Source organism: Rhinolophus ferrumequinum, chromosome 10 (genome assembly GCF_004115265.2).
Source record: "Rhinolophus ferrumequinum isolate MPI-CBG mRhiFer1 chromosome 10, mRhiFer1_v1.p, whole genome shotgun sequence".
Lineage (NCBI taxonomy): Eukaryota > Metazoa > Chordata > Mammalia > Chiroptera > Rhinolophidae > Rhinolophus > Rhinolophus ferrumequinum.
In genome coordinates, this window is record NC_046293.1 from 25,719,382 (window position 1) to 25,739,160 (window position 19,779).

At 35.6% G+C, this 19,779-nt stretch overlaps 1 protein-coding gene across 5 annotated transcripts; it reads left to right on the forward strand.

The window, feature by feature from the left end:
• The first annotated feature begins 156 nt into the window (after nt 1-156).
• On the forward strand, nt 157-15,707 carry CLEC12A (C-type lectin domain family 12 member A). Of its 5 annotated transcripts, none has more exons than XM_033118650.1 (8): nt 157-261; nt 6,313-6,432; nt 6,781-6,828; nt 10,176-10,274; nt 10,564-10,752; nt 11,713-11,864; nt 13,186-13,292; nt 15,423-15,707. In XM_033118650.1, the coding sequence occupies exons 2-8, from the start codon at nt 6,342-6,344 to the stop codon at nt 15,598-15,600; spliced, it is 864 nt and encodes a 287-aa protein (XP_032974541.1). In that variant the 5' UTR covers nt 157-261; nt 6,313-6,341; the 3' UTR covers nt 15,601-15,707. The 5 variants fall into 5 exon arrangements, with proteins under 5 accessions (XP_032974541.1, XP_032974540.1, XP_032974539.1 ...); XM_033118649.1 differs by lacking the exon at nt 157-261 and adding an exon at nt 6,094-6,213; XM_033118648.1 differs by lacking the exon at nt 157-261 and adding an exon at nt 6,133-6,190.
• The last annotated feature ends 4,072 nt before the right edge of the window (nt 15,708-19,779 follow it).

Genomic DNA, 19,779 nt, shown 5'->3' on the forward strand with positions numbered 1-19,779 from the left:
GAGGACAGGAAAGGACTAAGGCAAAGAAGGAAAGATAGATTGCTGCCCTGCAAGGGTGGGTGGAAAAGACCTGGAGAAAGGGGAAGGCATAAAGGATGACACGAGATGCTTGGAAACAGGACTTGAGGAAACCAGTGCAAACCGTTTATTTGGAAGACGAAAAATCCTGAAGGGAGGAGAATTGAGACAGGGTGCAATAGCAAGCAAGTAACCACTGAGAGTAACTAGAGCTGAATTAGCAGAGGACTTCTAGAAGCCAGTGTAAGTACCATCACAGTGTTTTCTTGTCTTTTCCCCAGGAGTATAGAGAAGTTTCTATTTCACTTCCAGCTGTAATGAGTCTTCACCAGCGGCCTGATTGGGAGTTTGCTGCTTTGCCCCCAGTGGCTTTCGGTTTTTGTTCCGTAGGGGAGAAATTTCCGGTGGGACTTTGTGTCTTTTGTACAACAGCTGCTGTTCGGCTCCGCCAGGCCTGCAACATAAGCTAAACATTAAAGTCTCCCAACCTGTTCTCAAATTTTCAACATCTGGTGAAGTCTGTAAAGTGCTTTTCAGTGGGTGTGATTTCTCATTGTGTCTGCAGGTCTCAGGGGTTCCATGCTCTCATGCACATTGACACTCTGCCTTTAGCAACTTTTTGAAAACTTTAGCTGAATTCTTTATAACAGCGTGTATGAGTTGAGCATCGACCCCAGATAAGCTAGATTTCGTGCCCTGTCTCTCCTTGCATCTGCCCATCTTTCCTTAGTTTTCGGTTTAGCTGAATGCCCCGTGACCTCAGATCTCTGATGGGTTTAAGAAAAATTATGAATTTACAAATGATCCAGCCTTCCATTGTTGTGTAAAAGCAAGTAAGTAGTTTTTCTGGGACAATATTTACATGTAAATTAAGATAATATAAGAAATAGTCAATGGGTATAGTGAAAATATAATGTTTGTTGAACTTGGTGAGACCCATTTGTTAAATGAAAGAGAAGAATTCAGGTTGGATTAGATTGGTGAAACCCTAGCTAGAGGGAGATTGTGTGTGTATGTGTATTTGTGTGTGTGAGAGAGAGAGAGAGAGAGAGAGAGAGAGAGAGAGAGAGAGAGAGAGAGATTTGAAAAACAAGACAAAACTGAGCTTTTAAAAAATAATTGAGACACTGATCCAGACACTGATTTATCTTCCTTACTTTCAGCGCATCTGACAGCACCATTAGTCATAGATTTACCGGGCAATTCATTAATCTACATGGCACTCCTTACAACATGCCTTCTGATGGAGAAATTTATTTGAAGGCAAGGGAAGTGGGACAATGAACAATAATTCTCTGGACTTACTATACTACATGCCCACCACCCCAAAGCAACTAGGCCAGCTTAGTAGAGCAGAGGAATGACTTGGATGCTTTTTTAAGACTTAATTCCTGTATAATCTGAGCGACAGTATTTTAGATTATTGGAGCATTCCCTTATAACCTATTGTATATGTTTTCAAACAGCTGTGAAGACACGGTGTCAACCCCCTATATCCAGAATGTTATTGTCTGGGAAATGACGTGAACGTAAGAGTAGTTGTTCTGTGTATTATATGTGACAGCCCATGTAGTAAATTTTTGCTGCTTGTTTGCCACACTAAGTTTTGGTGTGTTCGGAGGTCCCAGAACCAACAATTGTAATGTTTCCACAAGGAACATAATCATGGTTCTGTTCAACTGGCACTTGAAATAGGTCACTATTGGCAATTGTATGTTCCTTAAATCCCTAAAACAATAGGTAGTATTGTTTAAAGATAGATTCAAATAAGGACAACTTGGACTGTGCTTGCACAAGGGACAAGTAGACTATCTGGAACCCAAAGAATTAACTGAGGTATCTCTTTTTAATCCCATTCCCAAAATATAGGTCAATAAAAGCAGAGTAAGCCCAAAAAAAAAAAAAAAAAAAAAAAAAAAAAAAAAAAAAAAAAAAAAAAAAAAAAAAAAAAAAAAAAAACAAAAAAAAAAAAAAAAAAAAAAAAGCTATATAAACAGGACTAAGAAGGACTCAGGACCTATGAGAATGGGCATGTGGGTCAATTATGGTAAAAAAAAAAAAAGTGCTGGAAGAACATAAGGGGAACATAAAATACGTGGTACGAAAAGAGGGCTCTGGTTCTGGTTTAGGTCACATGGTCAGCTCTATGCGGAGAGACTACACACATAGTTTTAGTAACTGACTTTTTCCACTTTCCCTCTACCCAGCCTTGCTACCTTAAATGAATCACATTGGTGGTAATTAATATTTTAGGTTCTGGGATAATGAATTTTATGTGTCAAGTTGACTGGGCTGAGGGACGCCCAGATCTTGGTAAACGTTATTTCTGGTGTATTTGTGAGTGTGTCTCCAGAAGACATTAGCATTTGAATCAGTAGTCTGAGTAAAGAAGGTTTCTGTCACCAAGGAAGGCAGACATCATCTAATCTGTTAAATCCTGAATAGAACAAAAAGGCAGAGGAAAGGCAAATTCTCGCTCTCTCTGTGCCTGAGGAGAAGTATACATCTTTTCCTACAACATCCACTTCGACATTGGGGCTCTTTGTTCTCAGGCTTTCAGACTCAGGCAAAGATTTACACCACTGGCCTCCCCCGACCTCCACTCCTTCCTCCCCACTGGTTTCTCAGGCCTTAGGACTCAGACTGAATTACACCGCCAGCTTTCCTCATTCTTCAACTTGCAGGTAGCAGATCCTGGGACTTCTTGGTCTCCATACCATGTGAGCCAATTCCTAGTTTGTGTGTGTGTGTGTGTGTGTGTGTGTGTGTGTGTGTGTAAATTTATTGGTTCTCTTTCTCTGGAGAACCCTAGTACAGGTTTCTTTGGAAGTGTGACTGAATTGAAATGAATCCACCGTGCTGTGGGAGCTGATAGGATGATTTCAGAGAGAAGAAGAGATTAGCCTCGTTGGATATTCTGTTTGTCATTCCAGATCTACTCTCCACCATCTCATCCCCTTTGCCAAACCCTAAATAGTTGTCTCCTTTGTATAATTTTACTGGACATTCTTCCTGAAGTTCTAGGTAAATTTGGGCTAACAGGAACAATAGGCAAAATCCAAAGTTAGGGGAATATTTCCCTACATTGGTAGGATATGGGAGTGCAGTTTTTCTACCTACAACTGTATCTCCAGGGTGGCCAATTTCTATAGTTATAGGTTTTGCTACTTCAGTCAATTGCTACCAACCTTGCCCTCTCAGGCTCAGTAGTAGTTATGGCTTCCCACAGCGGTTAATACAAGGATGTTTTGCTATTTTATTTTTTTTTTGAGCCTATCCACATCTTGAAAATTGTCCTTTTATGTTATTTTCTTCAAACTCCCCTTTTAATGTATATACTTATTTTTCTCTTTGAATCCTGATTGTGGATCTCCTTTTTGAACTTGAATATATCATCGTCACTGTGGTCTCCCAAGTCTTCAATAACTCTGAAGTTATATGTCTCAGAATTTTTGTCACTGTGCATTTCTAGGCTCCTATCTCTATTTCTTTGCCTTGTTTCTATTATAATAACCCACACAAATAATTCAGGCAGTGGATACTTTAGTTATCATTTATGTTGAATTCTGGAAAACATTTGCAATTATATGTAAAGATCACCTCTCAGTATTTTACTAGAATCAAGACTAACAGGAGGCTGTGGAGGACAATTCATTAAATCACCCCAGATCTTTTTATTCATGAAGAAATACATGTTTTAGCTATATATCTAAATATCTGGGCAGCTCTAAACCAAAAAAAATTGGTATGAAGTTTTAGTTATTCAAATATCTTCACAATTATGACCACATTGGAAATAGGACTTTTTAATTTCTTTGTTGCCCCTGCCAATTCATTGCACACTCTTCATTCCATACTGATAACTGACTACACAGCTTTCTACAATGTATAACATAAGACCAAAATAACACAGAGTAAGGCTCTGCCTTACTAATGCATAGCTCTCACCCTCCCCAAAGAAAAAGAAACTGTAATTCAATCATCGTTTATTTTTTCATTATACATATTTGATCAGGCCCGATGTCAGAAGCTAAGATGCTAACTAGATTTTTTTTAATATGTCTATTACCTTTAAATGTATTCTTAAGTGCTTTAGAATATAGAGATTTACCAAGTAGAGGGTGATAGGAAGGAGAGAGGGAAGGAGGAACCAGATGTACAAGAGCACTCTATGATACATAATAAAAAGTAAAAGCCCTCCTCTTCCACCTCTCTTTGTTCTGCTAAAAATAAATTTTAAGTCATTATAAAATAAGTCTGCCCAAAAGGAGAAATACAAACCTGTCATATCAATGTTAGTTTTCTTATTATTACTTGTCTCTTTCCTATTGATTTGTATAATCTCTCTGTAAATTTATAAGATTAACTCTTTGCCCTTTATGATATATATGGAATGTATTATATACGTATATATAATTTTTTTTCAGCTTGCCATGGGCATTTTATTCTATATTTTGTCATATAAACACATTTAACTTTTATATTGTAAATTGTGTCCATCTATCAAATGGCTTTTCTTGTCTTGTTTCAAAAGATCTTTCCCACTCAAAGATAGTAATAAATAGATCCACAAATGTATATTTTCTTCTAAAAATGTTAATGTTTTCTTTCTTTATGTACAAATAGATGATCCACCTAGGAGGAGTAGAAGGGCTAGTCTGTTCCCACTTGAGAAGCATTATTGTCTGTGGATATATATTTGAACTAGGCAACAAATATGCTTGGATCAGGTCTCAACTCTGCCATTTATCACCTGTGTAATGTTAGATCAGGAATTAATATCTTTATTGTTCACTTCGTCATCTGTAGAATAAGAGTGATAATAATGGTACCTAGTTCAAAGAGCTGTAAAGATGAAACTAGCTTTAGTAAAGTGCTCAGGATGGAGGTAATCATTATATGTTTTGATTATACTTATTGCTGGCAGATGTTTACAATTATATTTTCAAATGAATTTCACTAGCTTTTTTCAAGTACCAGGAAAAAAAATATACTAGTATTTTAAGTTGACATTGAATGTTTAAATACATTTAGGAGATGTAATTACTTTTTTACAATATTGATACTTGTAATCCAAAAGCATGTTTCCCTATTTTTCATTTTTTCTTTTTTTCAAGTTTTCTTCATTTGGTTGTGTATATTTCTACTTATTTTGTATCTGTTATAACTCCTATAAAAGGAACCTATTACTTTATTTTAATTTTATGTCTACTCTAACATATAACAAAGCAGTTAATTTTTCATTAAATACTTTTAAAACTCTTCACACATTCTTTTCAATAAAAAAAATAGTAATAACACCTATCCATTTTATGGTATTTATATGTGGCAATACCAATTAGAATTTCAAGGTAAGATTTATTAGTGAAAATTAAGAAGAACTTACTCAAAAATAATTGTACTCTAACCACCACCTTCACATTGTATACTTGATCAAGAAATGAGCAAACTGCTGCTTCCTGAGAATCTACATCAAATTTAACAGACACTTAACCTGCATAACTCTGGAGACTCATTTCCTTCCTTCGTTAGGTAGCTTAGCTGAAAACTGACTCAAATTGATTGAGCCAGTCTTCAGAAAGACAACAAGGCTGATCTTAGCTTTCCTGCAAAGCTATTTCCAGGGCCTTTGGTACCAACCTTGGCCATCAGTATGCACAATTCCTAGCATAGTTCCTGGGCCCCAGGTTCCTTAATCTATTTTTGTTACTAGAGAAAGTAGTAGGCATTCTCTAGCTCCTCTTAGGCTAACCTATACCAACATAACAGGGTGGCAAGGTGGAACTTGTACTCCCCCTTTTTCTGGGATAGCTCTCTGTGTATGTGCAATCTCCTGGCTAAGGCAAACCCCTCTATCAGAACTCTTGCCATGACATGTGCAGAGCATCTATTGCAGGCCATTTCTGTAGAGTAGTTAGTGAGGATTGTATAGTTTTTATCTCTCTGCTTGAAAGTTCTCCAATAAATTCTAGGTTATTTCTGCATCATGTTGCACTAGTGATTTGCACAACACTAACAATGTCCAAACACAATTTAAATAAATACTCTGTAATTGGTAGAAAGTGAGAAGAGGAAGAAAGTTCCTTCTTCTAATAGCTTCCTGTTTTTGTCTGAAGCCATACATAGTACAGATACAGCTCATCTGCAGACCTGTGGGTGGTTTGTACAGTGGATATGAAAAAAGAAGTTAAACTTGTAAGTTTAAGCTTCAGTTTATAAACAGAAGCTCAAATCACAACTCCTGTTTAACATTCAACTCTGTTAATTTACCCTCATCTTTTTTTTTTTTTTTAGTTTGTCAAGCTTTCTTTTCATAGCCATCAATGTCTGAAGAAGTTATTTATGCGGATCTAAAATTCCAAGATGCCAGTAAAATAGAAAATATCCAGGAGTTTGACCAAGTTGGCACAAAAGGTAAGATTTTGAGCTATGGATGTTTTGTAAGATGGTAGAGATGAAGTATAGAAGGTGGTAGAGTGTAAGGGTAGAAGCCTGCAACTTAGATATTAGTGAATTGACAATGATCCTTCAATTTGAATTTTCGATTAAGCTTCTCATTTTTACCAAAGCTACCAATAATGTCCATATAAAATGATTATAAAGGTTTTTGTTTGTTTGTTTTTTAAAGGCACTGATCAGTGTCTTGAACACTCAGTCTTTTGTAAATTTTCTAGTTTTTAACATCACACTCAAGATAATTAAGATAGGATAGTATTTTCACATGACTAGATTGTGAAAATTCTTTTTTTATCTCCATGAAAGGAAACCATGGAACAAGGACCAAATGCTGTCCGGGAAAGTCATGGTTTTGTAAGTTCTTTTTTTTATAAGAAAATGGTGGTGTGTGTGTGTGTGTGTGTGTGTGTGTGTGTGTGTGTGTGTGTATGTGTGTGTCTGTGTATGTAAAAGAGAGAGAAAGAGACAGGGACACAAAGAGACAGACAGAGATGTCTATCTTTAGTGGATTACATTTCATTTTCTACCAAATCAAGCATATATTACCCTAATATTTCTCCTACTTCTTTTGGAGATCTTTCCCTGACTTACTGAAAAATAGAAGAGGTTAAGTTGAATAAACAACACATCAGGGGGCCGGTGAGCTGAGCTCTCCTTAACTAGAATGAAGACAATGAGCTCCTGCTAGGCTGTCACTTAGCTGCTACTGAGCTCCTGGGTGATTGGGTGATCGGATGACTCAGTTAGTTGGAGTGCATGCTGTCAACCACAAGGTTGCCAGTTCGACTCCAGCAAGGGATGGTGGGCTGTGTCCCCTGCAACTAAGATTGAACAGTGGCGACTGGACTTGAAACTGAGCTGCACCCTCCACAACTAAGATTGAAAGGACAACAATTTGACTTGGTACTGATGGGTCCTGGGAAAAACACACTGTTCCCCAACAAAGTCTTGTTCCCCTGCCCCAGTCTTAAAAAAGCAACAAACAAACAAACAAACAAAAGAACAACAACAAAAAAAAAACACGTCAGGGATTAAAGGAAGAAAAGAAATAAAGAAATATTGAAAGACATAACATTCAAAATCACACTGTATGTGGAAGCTTTGTATTTTTCTGTTCAAATTTAAATAAGGATGTAAATGATTACCTGTATTGACATACAGCTTATACTTCAGTAAAGTATTCTCTAATCTCCATCTTATTCGTAATCCTATATTCCTCCTATTATACATAGCTCCTATCTACTGGCTCCTGGCCTTTTGGATGAAATCTGCCCCAGCACATCCATACTTGAATTCATTATGTTTAAGTTAAAAACAACATAAACAGTAGTTATGGAGAACATAGAAAGTTGATAGAAACAGTGAAATTATGATGGGAGTAATAGAAGAATTCTCATGTATTATTTAAGTGATTTCCCCCTCCCAAAATATAATATTCTTTGAAATGCTAGCTTTATTATGAACAGAATATTTGTTGTTACATCTTGGATTTATTTATCATCAGCATTGTACATCTTGAAAAGGAAAAACAGCTCCATTCTGTGAGCTTTTCCTTTAATACAATTTTTTTTAAGAGGTGACATTTAAGGGTTTTGCAGTATTTTCTATCTTAATTTCCTTGTTTGTATTTCTCCTTTTTTTATGGTTTTCTTTTTTATATATAAATTTTATTGGGGAATGTTAGAGGACAGTGTGTTTCTCAGGGGCCCATCAGCTCCAAGTGGTTGTCCTTCAATCTAGTGGAAGGCACAGATCAGCATCAAGTCCAGTCACTGTTTTCAGTCTTTAATTGCAGGGGGCTCAATCCACCATCCCATGTGGGAATTGAGCCAGCAACCTTGCTGTTGAGAGCCTGTTCTCTAACCAACTGAGCCATCCAGCCATCCCTCCGGAAGCTCAGTGGCAGCTCATTGTCTTCAGTCTAGTTGTGGAGGGTGCAGCTCACTGGCCCAGGTGGGAATCAAACTGGCAACCCTGTCGTTCAGAGCCCGCACTCTAACCAATTGAGCCACCCAGTCTCCCCAAGTCTTTAGGGTTTTCTATGCATAATATCATATCATCTGCAGATGGTGAGAGTTTTATTTATTTCTTTCAGATTTGGATGTCTCTTATTTCTTTATCTTGTCTAATTGCTCTGGCTAGGATTTCCAATACTATGTTGAATAAACTCGGCAAGAGTAGGCATCCTTGTCTTGTTCCTGATTTTAGAGGAAAAGCTTTCAGCTTTTCACCATTGAGTATGATGTTATAGACTTGCTTGTCATATATAGCCTATATTATGTTGAGGTAAATTCCCTCTATACCCATTACATTGAGTTTTATCATAAATCAATGTTAAATTTTGTAATATGTTTTCATGCATTTATTGAGATGATCATATGATTTTTATCCTTTATTTTGTTGATGTGGTGTATTATATTGACTGATATGTGGAAGTTGAACCATCCTAGCATTCCTGGAATAAATCCCACTTGATTGTGGTGTATGATCCTCTTAATGGATTGTTGAATTTGGTTTGCTAATATTTTGTTGAGGATTTGTGTGTGTGTGTGTGTGTGTGTCTGTTCATGAGGAATATTGACCTGTATCTTTCTTTTCTAGTATCATACAGTCTGGTTTTGGTATCAGAGTAATACTGTCTTCCTAAAGTGAATTTGGAAGTGTTCCCTTCTCTTATTTTTTGGAAGAGTTTGAGGATTGGCATTAATTCTTTGATTGTTTGATAGAATTTACCAGTGAACTTGTCTAGTCCTGGACCTTTGTTTATTAGGAGGTTTTTGATTACTGATTCATTCTCTTACTAATAATCAGTCTGTTCACATTTATTATTTAATTATGATTAAGCCTTGGCAGGTTGTATGTTTCTAGGAATTTATCCATTTTACTACATTGCCCAATTTGTTTGCATATAATTCATAGTAGTCTTATGATCCTTATATTTCTGTGGTATCAATTGTAATATCACTTTTTCATTTCTGATTTTACTTATTTAAGTATAATAATTAATTTATAATATAAAGTTCATAATTTCTGTTTGTTTTTTAATAGAAAAATTGTCTGTTTTGGGCTTTACTGTCACTAAAAAGAAAGCATTCAGCAAAAGTTTGTTGCTAAAAAACATGAAAAATTCTAAGAAGAAAATAATATAGATTTGGCCTAAGATCTGGCTGATGGAAGGACACACAGGGACATTACAAGGATACAGGCTATCATTTATGTTCCACAGCTATGATTTTCTAAAGAAAACATAAATAACTAAAATGATTTTCTTTGACACCCACAATTGTCCAATCGAGGAACGAATACTCAGATTGATCTCTCTGTTAACTGCCATGTACTCAGTTTCCCCAATTTTTACAGAAAAGATATGTTGTATCCAGATTGATTGGTTTACTCACTTCTCTTTTTTAAAATTCAGTTTTGCCTCTTTGTTTATTGAATCAACCTACAAAATAATAGCCTCTCCTTGGGAAACAGTTTGCATGCAAAACAACTAACAAAATGTTTTTTGACTTATTCTTGACATGTTATTTAAAAAGGTATTTTAAAATGTCCTTGAGTTTCCAGCAAAGCATATTTCTTTACTGGAGATATTTTAGGAAAGGAAAAAAAAAAAACAGGCAAAATGAATGAATGAGTGAATGATTTAGATTAAGATGTATACCATTTCCAGGCCTCTTTGCTAATTTTGCTTTCCACAGCACCTCCTGCTATTTTCCATGTATGGCGTCAAAGAGCCTTGGCTCTGGCTCTCCTGTGCCTTCTGCTACTAATTGGACTGGGAGTCTTAGGAAGCATGTGTATGTATTCCTCATGTTTCGATTGAAATGGAAAACACCTAGAATTGCATGAGTTTTATAAGAAAGTTTACTCTGAATTGAGGCTTTGGGATGATTATAGATGACATGTAAACATAAAGTTGACTTGTAACTAAGTCCTTACGACATGATACTTAGCTACTTTCCCTCACTCCTGTAAAATGACTATTTCCCTAGGCCTTGAATACTCTTAATACAATTTCAGTAAAAAGGAGGTAATGGTTGTATTGAGGGATTACATTTTCTTTATCATTTCCTTTTTGATCTGGAGTTTACATAACTTCGAAGACAGAAATGGAAAAGTTGAAAAAACTACAATATTTCAAAGAAGAACTTCAGAAGAATGTTTCTCTACAACTGATGCATAATATGAATAATTCCAAGAATATCATGAAACTCTCTATCACACTGCAAATAATAGCCACCAAATTATGTTATGAGCTATCTAGAAAAAAACCAGGTAATACTATTCGTATATTTCTCTCTGAGTTATTTATTAGACAATCAACTAAACCTGTAAGTCACTTGAGAGTCAGTCTTTCCCTCAGAAGTGATTATTTGGGGAAAGGAATTAAATGTGGTTGACAGAGGACTTGATATTTCTATGTAGTTAGAAGAAAACCAGAAAAAGGAAAAGTAACTTAGGCCCTCAAATTACACAAGGTGACCCTTACTACATAAAACATTAAGTAATACACCGGTTTCTCTAATCTGACGTTCACTAGATTATTTTGGGTACTGAGGCCAATAGAAGATAGGGAGGAAAGAACACCTCTTTATAAGTGACCTCATTCCTAAATTTTAGTAAATGTTTAATAAGAGTCAAGAGAAAAGAAATAAAGTTAGGGCTTACCCTTGGAATTTGGATGAATTGGTCTTTTAATATCTCTAACAATTTTTATAGCTATTAAAATATGTTCTGCTTTAATAAACTAAATACACTCTCCCAAACATTCGACAAGTCAGAGAGCTCAAAATGCTCTAGGTGGAGAAGTCAGGATTGTTGTATGTTTGTGGGGTTGATTCTCATCACACAATGTTGCTTGTGATTAGCTGGGGGTTTTTTTTGTTTATTTGTTTATTTGTTTGTTTGTTTGTTTGTTTGTTTGTTTACCATGTGGTCATACAAAAAAATGACAAAGGGAGAGAAGGAAATTAATTAATCATTATTCAGGGCTCCTGAGGTAGGAAAATATACTGGCATCCAAGTGTTTTATTTGAAATGTGTTGCTCAAATTATGTTTTGAGCACATTGTGGTGGTATATAGGGGCCTGGAACACAAGATTCATTTTCTTCACCTTTGATGTAAAAAGAAGAAAGACAAGTAAAGGTGGTTACTTTAACACAGAGGACAATGTGAACAATAAGAATAATGAAGATTATCAACACACACCAAATGAAACTACACTCTTCTTCCAGAGCACCAATGTAATCCTTGTCCAAAGGAATGGATGTGGCATGGGAACAGCTGCTATTTACTATCAAAAGATTTTAAGACATGGCCAAACAGTGACAAGATGTGTTCTGCTAACAATGCCAGCCTGTTGAAGATTAAGGACAAAAGTGTAGCGGTAAGGTCCTATGGATCTCTGTTTGTGAGCAAGGAACTCACTTTTCCCATCATCCACTAGGGAGGAGTGAGGCATGTTGGGGAAGATCTTATTAATCTACACATGATTCTGGTTTATTCTAGTTAGGGTATGAGGTGACTGAGACTTTAGTACATGTATCTCAGGGTAGTACAGCCAAGGTAGAGCATATAAAACTTTAGCTTAGGACCTTAGCATCTGTGGAATCTCAGAGTCTGGGCAGATGGGTAGATATGGAACACTCAAAATTTGTCGGTCTTTAAGCATTTTCAAACTGGAACTTTAGGGTCAACTTTCAGAGCCCAGTCTCTGAGCATTTATCTAAAAATAGAAGATCTGGAAATAATTCTTAACTGTTACCAATTCCATAAAATCTACATGGGAGGAGATTATTTGTTTCTACCGTTTTGCTTTTTTTTTTTTAAGTGAAAAAGCCAACATGCACTAGAATAAGATTGTTTGGATAAAATATGTATAGAAAAGTAGAATTAAGATGGGGTGGCAAAGGCAAGTGCCAAGCAGATATATTGCACTGAATTTCTGGATCTAAGAATAAGTGAGTTCTTTAGAAGATTTATTTATGTATTGATTTTTTTTTCTAGCATCCAAACAGCATCTCCATATTTTACTTATTATTTAGCATTTCTGGTCTCTCAGATAGTAATCACATATTTATTTTTTAAGCAGAAGAATTCATTTTGCCATGAGTCTCAGCTTCCCTACTCTAAGCATCTTTGTTCTCCTTTATAGAAGAAGGGGAAATCAGTCTATAGCTCTTCCTCATCTGATCTTTCTCAAATGATTCATTCATAGTTATTTACTTAAAAAAAAAGAGAAAAAAAAGTCTGAAATATGAGGAAAAAACGCCCATTACTTTCGCTATAAAAATCTGGACTGGTTCTAAATTCAATTCTATAACCACTCTCTTTGCTACATTTTTCTCCTATTCTTTCTGTTTCCAGTAACATGTGTTCATAGTGATTAATCACCTCTTTGCCCACAGACTAAAAATTTGTCGCTCAATATTTGAATCCTGAAGTTTGTGAACTTCACTGGCCCTACGTTAACGTTATGCACCGATTGGTAGATCCTACTCCATGTGAGACAGTAGCTGGTGTATAAATGTTGGAGGCAATATTATAGTAAAAATTGCTTTGTGTCAATTTTCTTTAATAACATTGAAAAGTAGTAGTATAATGCAAAAATGTTACCTTAAGACAGTAATTTGTAAGAAATTATGTTGTGAGGTAATATACAAAACTGGGAGATAATTATTTTAACAAATCATCTCTATTTCCTGTAGGAATTTATAAAATTCCAGAAGTTACATGATTACTGGCTGGGATTATCTCCCAGAAAATATTCCCTAGATTATCAGACCTTGGAGGAGATAATTATGTCCTCTGACAGGTAAGTCTTTAGTCTTACTGAATTTATATAGTAGGTTTGAGTAAAGGCATTTTCCTCAGGAGCATTATAGGTTACAATCCAAACTGGCTTCCTTAAAGAATTCTTTTCCATAGGGCAGCTTTAATATATCTAATAATGTAAGAAGATGCCAGAAATGTCTTCTCATTATCTTGACAAGTCACTAACAAACTTACAGTAGCCAAATAAGGAAGAATTTCTGTGAATCGTGCTTTTATCTAAGAGAACTATAGAAGCCAACAAAGTGTACCGCGTTCTAGCATGTAACTAAAAGATGTAATGTTGGGATTCAAAGATGAATGGAAGACTGATTCTGCCCTTAGCTACTTAACCATTAATTGTATGACCAGACTAATTTAAAAAAATCTACAGATAAAAAGAACAGAATGTTATAATGCTTCAGTAAAAATAACCAAAAATAAATTTCAGCTTTGAAATTTGTGCTATAACTGATATTTGAAATGTCCATTTTTTTAATGGAAGATATAGAGATAGACTAGAACATTTCTGGTAAAGAGAATAAAATGAACTTAGGCATGGTATATTGTATACATGGTATGTATAAAACATTTTGTTGTGTCATATATTTAAAAATGTGGTTATAAAGATACCATTATAAATGGATTCATATGTTGTATTTGTTCTGCTTGTAATGGGGAAAAAACAGACAAAAAATAATGCTAAAATTTCATTTGTATTTTATAATCCTTTCAATTTGGGAAGAGACAGGTTTAGACTAAAGAAAGAAACCAGAGCCTCAACCTGTTGCATTCTGTTGCACAGATGAGTTTATACGTATATGTTGGTTGAGGACACATCAAGCAAGAGTGAACTCAGGGCAACTGTGTTAGGATGCTGCCACACTGAATCTGAACCCTGAAATTCCTGCATATTCACCACACAGGGCCAGACAGCAAATAGAACCTTTGATTGGTTTTGTTTTGTTTTGTTCTTGTTGCTTTTTCCTTCAGATAGAAATAGTAGGTGTAGGAATATGCATCAGAAAGACAAGGCAGCTCTACCTGGCAGTTTGCAATGATAGGACAGAATAAGGGATAAGACATGTACTAATGGAGGAGAAAAGGATATATATTTTAAAGATCTCATTTGGAATAAAGGACTAGAGGTAAAAGTAGTGGGTGTATCAGGGGAGAGTATAGATGGAGTCTTGTTTTGAAAACGTAGAATTTCCTTGTGTTTATTTGTAATTATTGCTAATGGGAAGATAATCTATAATGCGATGGAAACACAGTAGATATTTTAAATTATCAAGAGATAATACTGAAATAAAAATTATATATGCATATTACATAATAATGTATGTAAACATATTTGTATGTATACATTCCCTTTTGTTTTTTTGTTCTCAATGTTGTTTTAGGGCTTGTTTCTGTTAAGGGGCTATGATCAATTACATCTGTATTATGTCACCTCAAACAGGAATTTTCACTTTTAAAAATTGAATTGATTAACTTATTGATTGATTGATGATCATTATTAATTGACCTAAGTATTGACACTACGTTATTATCCAAAAATAATATTTTTAAATTACAAGTTTGTCTTAATATGTAATCCCTGATCAGTAATCTTGTATTAGGGGCTGGTAATTACTCAGAACTTCAGAGAAAAATCTCTGAAAAATGGCTAGAGGGATATGTCACTTAAAGATGATTGTCTATTTTAAGGTATCATACTTTAGGTTAATTCCTGGTTTTGGTGATTATGAAAAACATTTGAGAACAGTGTCAAAGATTTACTACTGAGCCAATTAGATTAGATAATCTAATGGAATTGCACTATTCTACATTATATTAGGTATTAGGGAAGGGAGGGGCTATGTCTGAAAGTAAAGACCAGCAAATATTGACAGATGAGAAAAAGAGAATATTATAGAGGAAGCAGAGAAAAATAAGGCAGTGTCTGACATTGTGTATTTGTCAATAAAATTGAGTAACCTGGACACTCTTGATATTCTCAATAATAATTAAAATTTATTCTAGACAACGCAGTCCCTAGAAGCAACGATATATTGGAAAAGTAACTTTTGTGCATGTGAATATGTTTCAAATGTTTGACTTGCCAAGTGTAATTCTTTATTTTCTCTTTCAGGTTTACAAGAAATACAAATGACCCAAGTGATAGAATATATTGCAGAAATATAAGAAATGCAATATATATTTATAGCGATTACTGCACTAAGCAAAAAAAGTATATATGTGAGAAGTTAGCTAATCCAGTGAGGACTGAGAGTATACTAATGAATGAAGTACCAGATGGAAGAATGTAGTTAGAGAAATTATTTTTCCTTACCTATTATCCTGCAAGTAAAGGCAACTTTGGGGAACATACATCTTGTGGGCTACATAAATGGAATAAAGATGCTGTGAGACTAAATTCCTGCCTCTCTCTTAACAATTTATATTTTCAAACTTCCTTCTTTTTCCTCATTTGCTGAGTGAAAGAAACCTAAAGTTATATCTGAAATCATTCTATGTCATTTAGATACAGTCCAGATACTATTGAGCATAAATTCAGTGTTTTGGGTGAGAACACTGAAAACTGAAGGTAATTTTTCTTGTTTTTCCAGACATAAACAATGTAAATACCAACCTTATGGTATTTACCAGAGAAACCTGAATCTAGGAATATATAAAGGGTAATACATCATGACCAATTGGGGTTTATCTAGTAATATAAATTGATTTACATTTGGGGGGTGGAAAAGAGAAAAAAAATGGAATTGCTTGTCCTGCCCACAGGGCCTTGGCCAGAACTGATATCCATTTGCTTAGAGAATATTTGATCAACTGGAATGAAAACTTACAAAACATCATGTCTGACCAAGGGATATACTTTCTAGCATAGAGGTAAGAGAGTGAACCATGCAATCCACTGGTCATGTCATAAACTAAAGCAACATAAAGCTGAAGGTCAGATGGAGCAATGGAAAGGACTAAGGGCTCGTTGAAAGCACAGCTGGAGAGCCAGCTCAGAGTTAATATTTATGACAACATGATGTCATCTTCCAAGATGCAGTGTATGCTTTAAATCAATAATCTTTATATGGTTCTGTGTCCTAAGTACATAGAAAACATGAGTGTGTAAACAAAGTGCAGAAGCAGGGGTGACCCGACCCTGCTTACCATCATTTCTATTGACCAACTTGGGAAATGAGTCCCAGTAACTCTGAGTTCTATGGCTTTAGAGAACTTGGTCTCTAAAGAACAAATAGTTCCACCAGGTGTCACAATACCTCTTGTTGGATGAGTCACTGTCTTGGAATGAGCAAATGACTGATCAACAGGAGAAGGTAGGGCTGTTGTTAAACAATAGGGACGAAAAAAAAAAAAAAACAGAAAACAAAAAACAAAACAAACAAACAAAAACAAAACAAACAAACAAAACAATAAGGATGAAGAAATATGTTTGGCATCCAGTTGTCACTCTTGAGTACATCTTTATAATCCATTGCCCATTTTGATGGTAAATAGACAAATTCAGCAGTCACAGCTTGAGAATGGTGTGATGAACAGGGATTCAAATCCCAGTTTGGTGACTTAGGTGAGCAGAGGTACTAACAGAGGGTGAGAGGAATCTAGAATGAATAGTAGAAGGAGATAGTGAGGATTGCTTGTGATTCTGAGCTGAGCTACAGCACAAGGAGCTGTAATTCAGTTTCACACACCTTCTTCTTACAAGTTCATCCAAAGAAGAGAGACAAACCATCATGTACTCATTCCACTTCCATGAAGAAGTGGGTCTAGGGTGAGAAAAAATTATACTGTGGTGGACTATCGATGTGATATACAGATTTCCCTTTAGGTCTGAAGGTCTAATTCTCTCAGTTGCTGGGAGAGCTGTCAACATACAACTACCAAGTGGGAGCCATTGCTTCTTTTGAAGAGAATTAACTCACTCAGGTTATGTTCTCTTTCCGTGGCAGCTCATATCCAATATGAAGGCATATAAAGGCCTGGCTGCCTTTCTCTAACTGGGGAAAACTCAAAAGGGCTATTCCAGCTTCAGACGTCTGTGTGTAATTGATTGAGGTCTCACTGAGAATGCATCACAGCTCAATTTCCCCTTCTGCTCAATCCTGCCTTTTCCCATTCTCTTCCACAGGTGATAATATCAAAGGTGTTCCCTAATAAAACTTCTTCATGCTAATCTTGACTTTAGAGTCTGCTTCCTGGGGAACTAAGCCTGCAAGAGTTCCTGACATAATTATAGAAAATCTTAATAAGTGGAGAGATGACCCTATACTTAGATTGGAACACTATATTCTTGGGATGTCAAGTTTCCCAAATTTGCCTATAGATTCAATACAATCCCTGAACATTTCAGAGGGATTTTTTCTTTTTGAAAGTGATGTTCAAAAACTATCATAGAAATGCATAGGATTTAGAATATCCAAGAAAATATTGAAAAACAGGAATATTTGGAGAAATGACAGTACTGAATATCAAGACTTACTCTAAAGCCACAATAATGAAACAACTTTGAGTTAATACCAGGACAGATATATATCCACAGGACCTGATCAAGTGTCCAAAAAGAGACTCATGTGCATACAGTTATCTTATAAAAGAAGTTGGAAGAAAATGATAGCCTTTTCAATAAATGGAGCTGAAGCTATTGGATATCTCATGAAAAAAACTAAACCTGATATCTATTTTATACCTTATATAAACATTAATTCAAAATGAATCATAAAACCTAATATGAAAGTTCAAAACATAAGGATTCTATAAAACACAAGAGAATATTTTAATTGTTTTACAGTAGGTAAAGATTTCATAAACAGGACTAAATAAACACCAATAATAATAAAAAAACAGAAAAGTTAGACTAAGTTATAAATAAGAACATCACTAACAGAGTGAAAATGCAAGTCATAGCCTTGAAAAAGATATGTGTTCGGTTTGTATTAATATAATACACACATACCCATATTTATATAAAACATAATTAACTTCTATAAATCAATAATTAAAAATACCCTCTAATGAAAAAAATGGGCAGAAAGATTTAAAAAGGCACTTCATAAAAAAGAATATTCAAATGGCCTGAAAATATAGAAGTTGCTCAACATCATTTCTCACCAGAAAAGAATTCAAAATAAAAATATAGTGAGGTTCTATTATACCCACCAGAGCAGCTGAAATTAAAGTCTGGCATTACTAAAGATTGGCAGAAATGTAGAAGGTGCTGGATTTTCTGTGGTCAAATTAGCATCAAAATGCCTAAGTCTGGGAAACATATTTTCCAGAATTCCTTTCCTTCTTTAAGTCCTGATCAGAATTGGGCAATGAGTGGAACTCATGGCATAACTGGAAAGCAAAATTGAAGCAGAGATCATTACTTTTAAAAGGTTGCTATAGGGCAGGCCCGGTGGCTCAGGCGGTTAGAGCTCCATGCTCCTAATTCCGAAGGCTGCCAGTTTAATTCCCACATGGGCTAGTGGGCTCAACCACAAGGTTGCCAGTTCAATTCCTCGAGTCCCGCAAGGGATGGTGGGCTCCATCCCCTGCAACTAAGATTGAACATGGCCCCTTGAGCTGAGCTGCCGCTGAGCTCTTGGATGGCTCAGTCGGTTGGAGTGCATCCTCTCAACCACAAGGTTGCTGGTTTTGACTCCACAAGGGATGGTGGGTTGCGCCCCCTGCAACTAGCACCTTCCACAACTAAGATTGAAAGGACAACAACTTGACTTGGAAAAAAGTCCTGGAAATACACACTGTTCCCCCAATAAAGTCCTGTTCCCCTTCCCCAATAAAATCTTTTTAAAAAAAGTTGCTATAAGAGCTGATGGGCCCTGGAGAAACTGTTCCCCAATATTCCCCAAAAAAATTAAAAAAAAGAAAGGTTCCTATAGTCAAACAGAATGACAGGTGGAGGCTGAAGTGCCTAGTAGGCCTCAGATCATCATCTATCTCCTTCTCCACATCCAGTTCATCTTGCTGACTTCTTATCCTACCAACCCACAGTAGCTCCAGGTCTATACATGGTTGCACTCCTGCAGAAAGTATTGTATTCTTGTGGAAGAATGTATTAAATGATTTTATTACATCCCTATGTTGTGAATGAACATATTTTCACTTAGGAATGAGTCACCCAAGTTTTGGGATACTGCATTTTTGTGAAAACAGTGCCTTATTTTTCCAAAATGAAATAAAAATCATTACATAGAAAATAATCAAAGAATAATTTTTTCTTTGCCTTAATGACAAAGTGACTCTTTATTTATAAGTGAAATCTCTTGGCACTTGTGGGCTATTCTGAAATAAGTGACAGTATGTTGAGAATACTGACAAATTGTGTGGTATTTCCTTAAAATCCTTTGTATTTCTGTGGTGTTGGTTGTCACTTATACTCTTTCATTGCTGATTTTATTTATCTGGGCCCTCTCTCTTTTTTTCTTGATGGGTCTGTCTAAAGGTTTATGGCTTATTGATTTTGTTTATCT

What these genes read in the sequence shown, in the direction of transcription:
- CLEC12A (XM_033118650.1), top strand. Translation starts at nt 6,342, where the DNA reads ATGTCTGAAGAAGTTATTTATGCGGATCTAAAATTCCAAGATGCCAGT. An exon ending in GGGAGTCTTAGGAAGCATGT is followed by an intron (nt 10,275 to 10,563) that starts GTATGTATTCCT and finishes TTTGATCTGGAG; the next exon opens with TTTACATAACTTCGAAGACA. An exon ending in GCTATCTAGAAAAAAACCAG is followed by an intron (nt 10,753 to 11,712) that starts GTAATACTATTC and finishes CTCTTCTTCCAG; the next exon opens with AGCACCAATGTAATCCTTGT.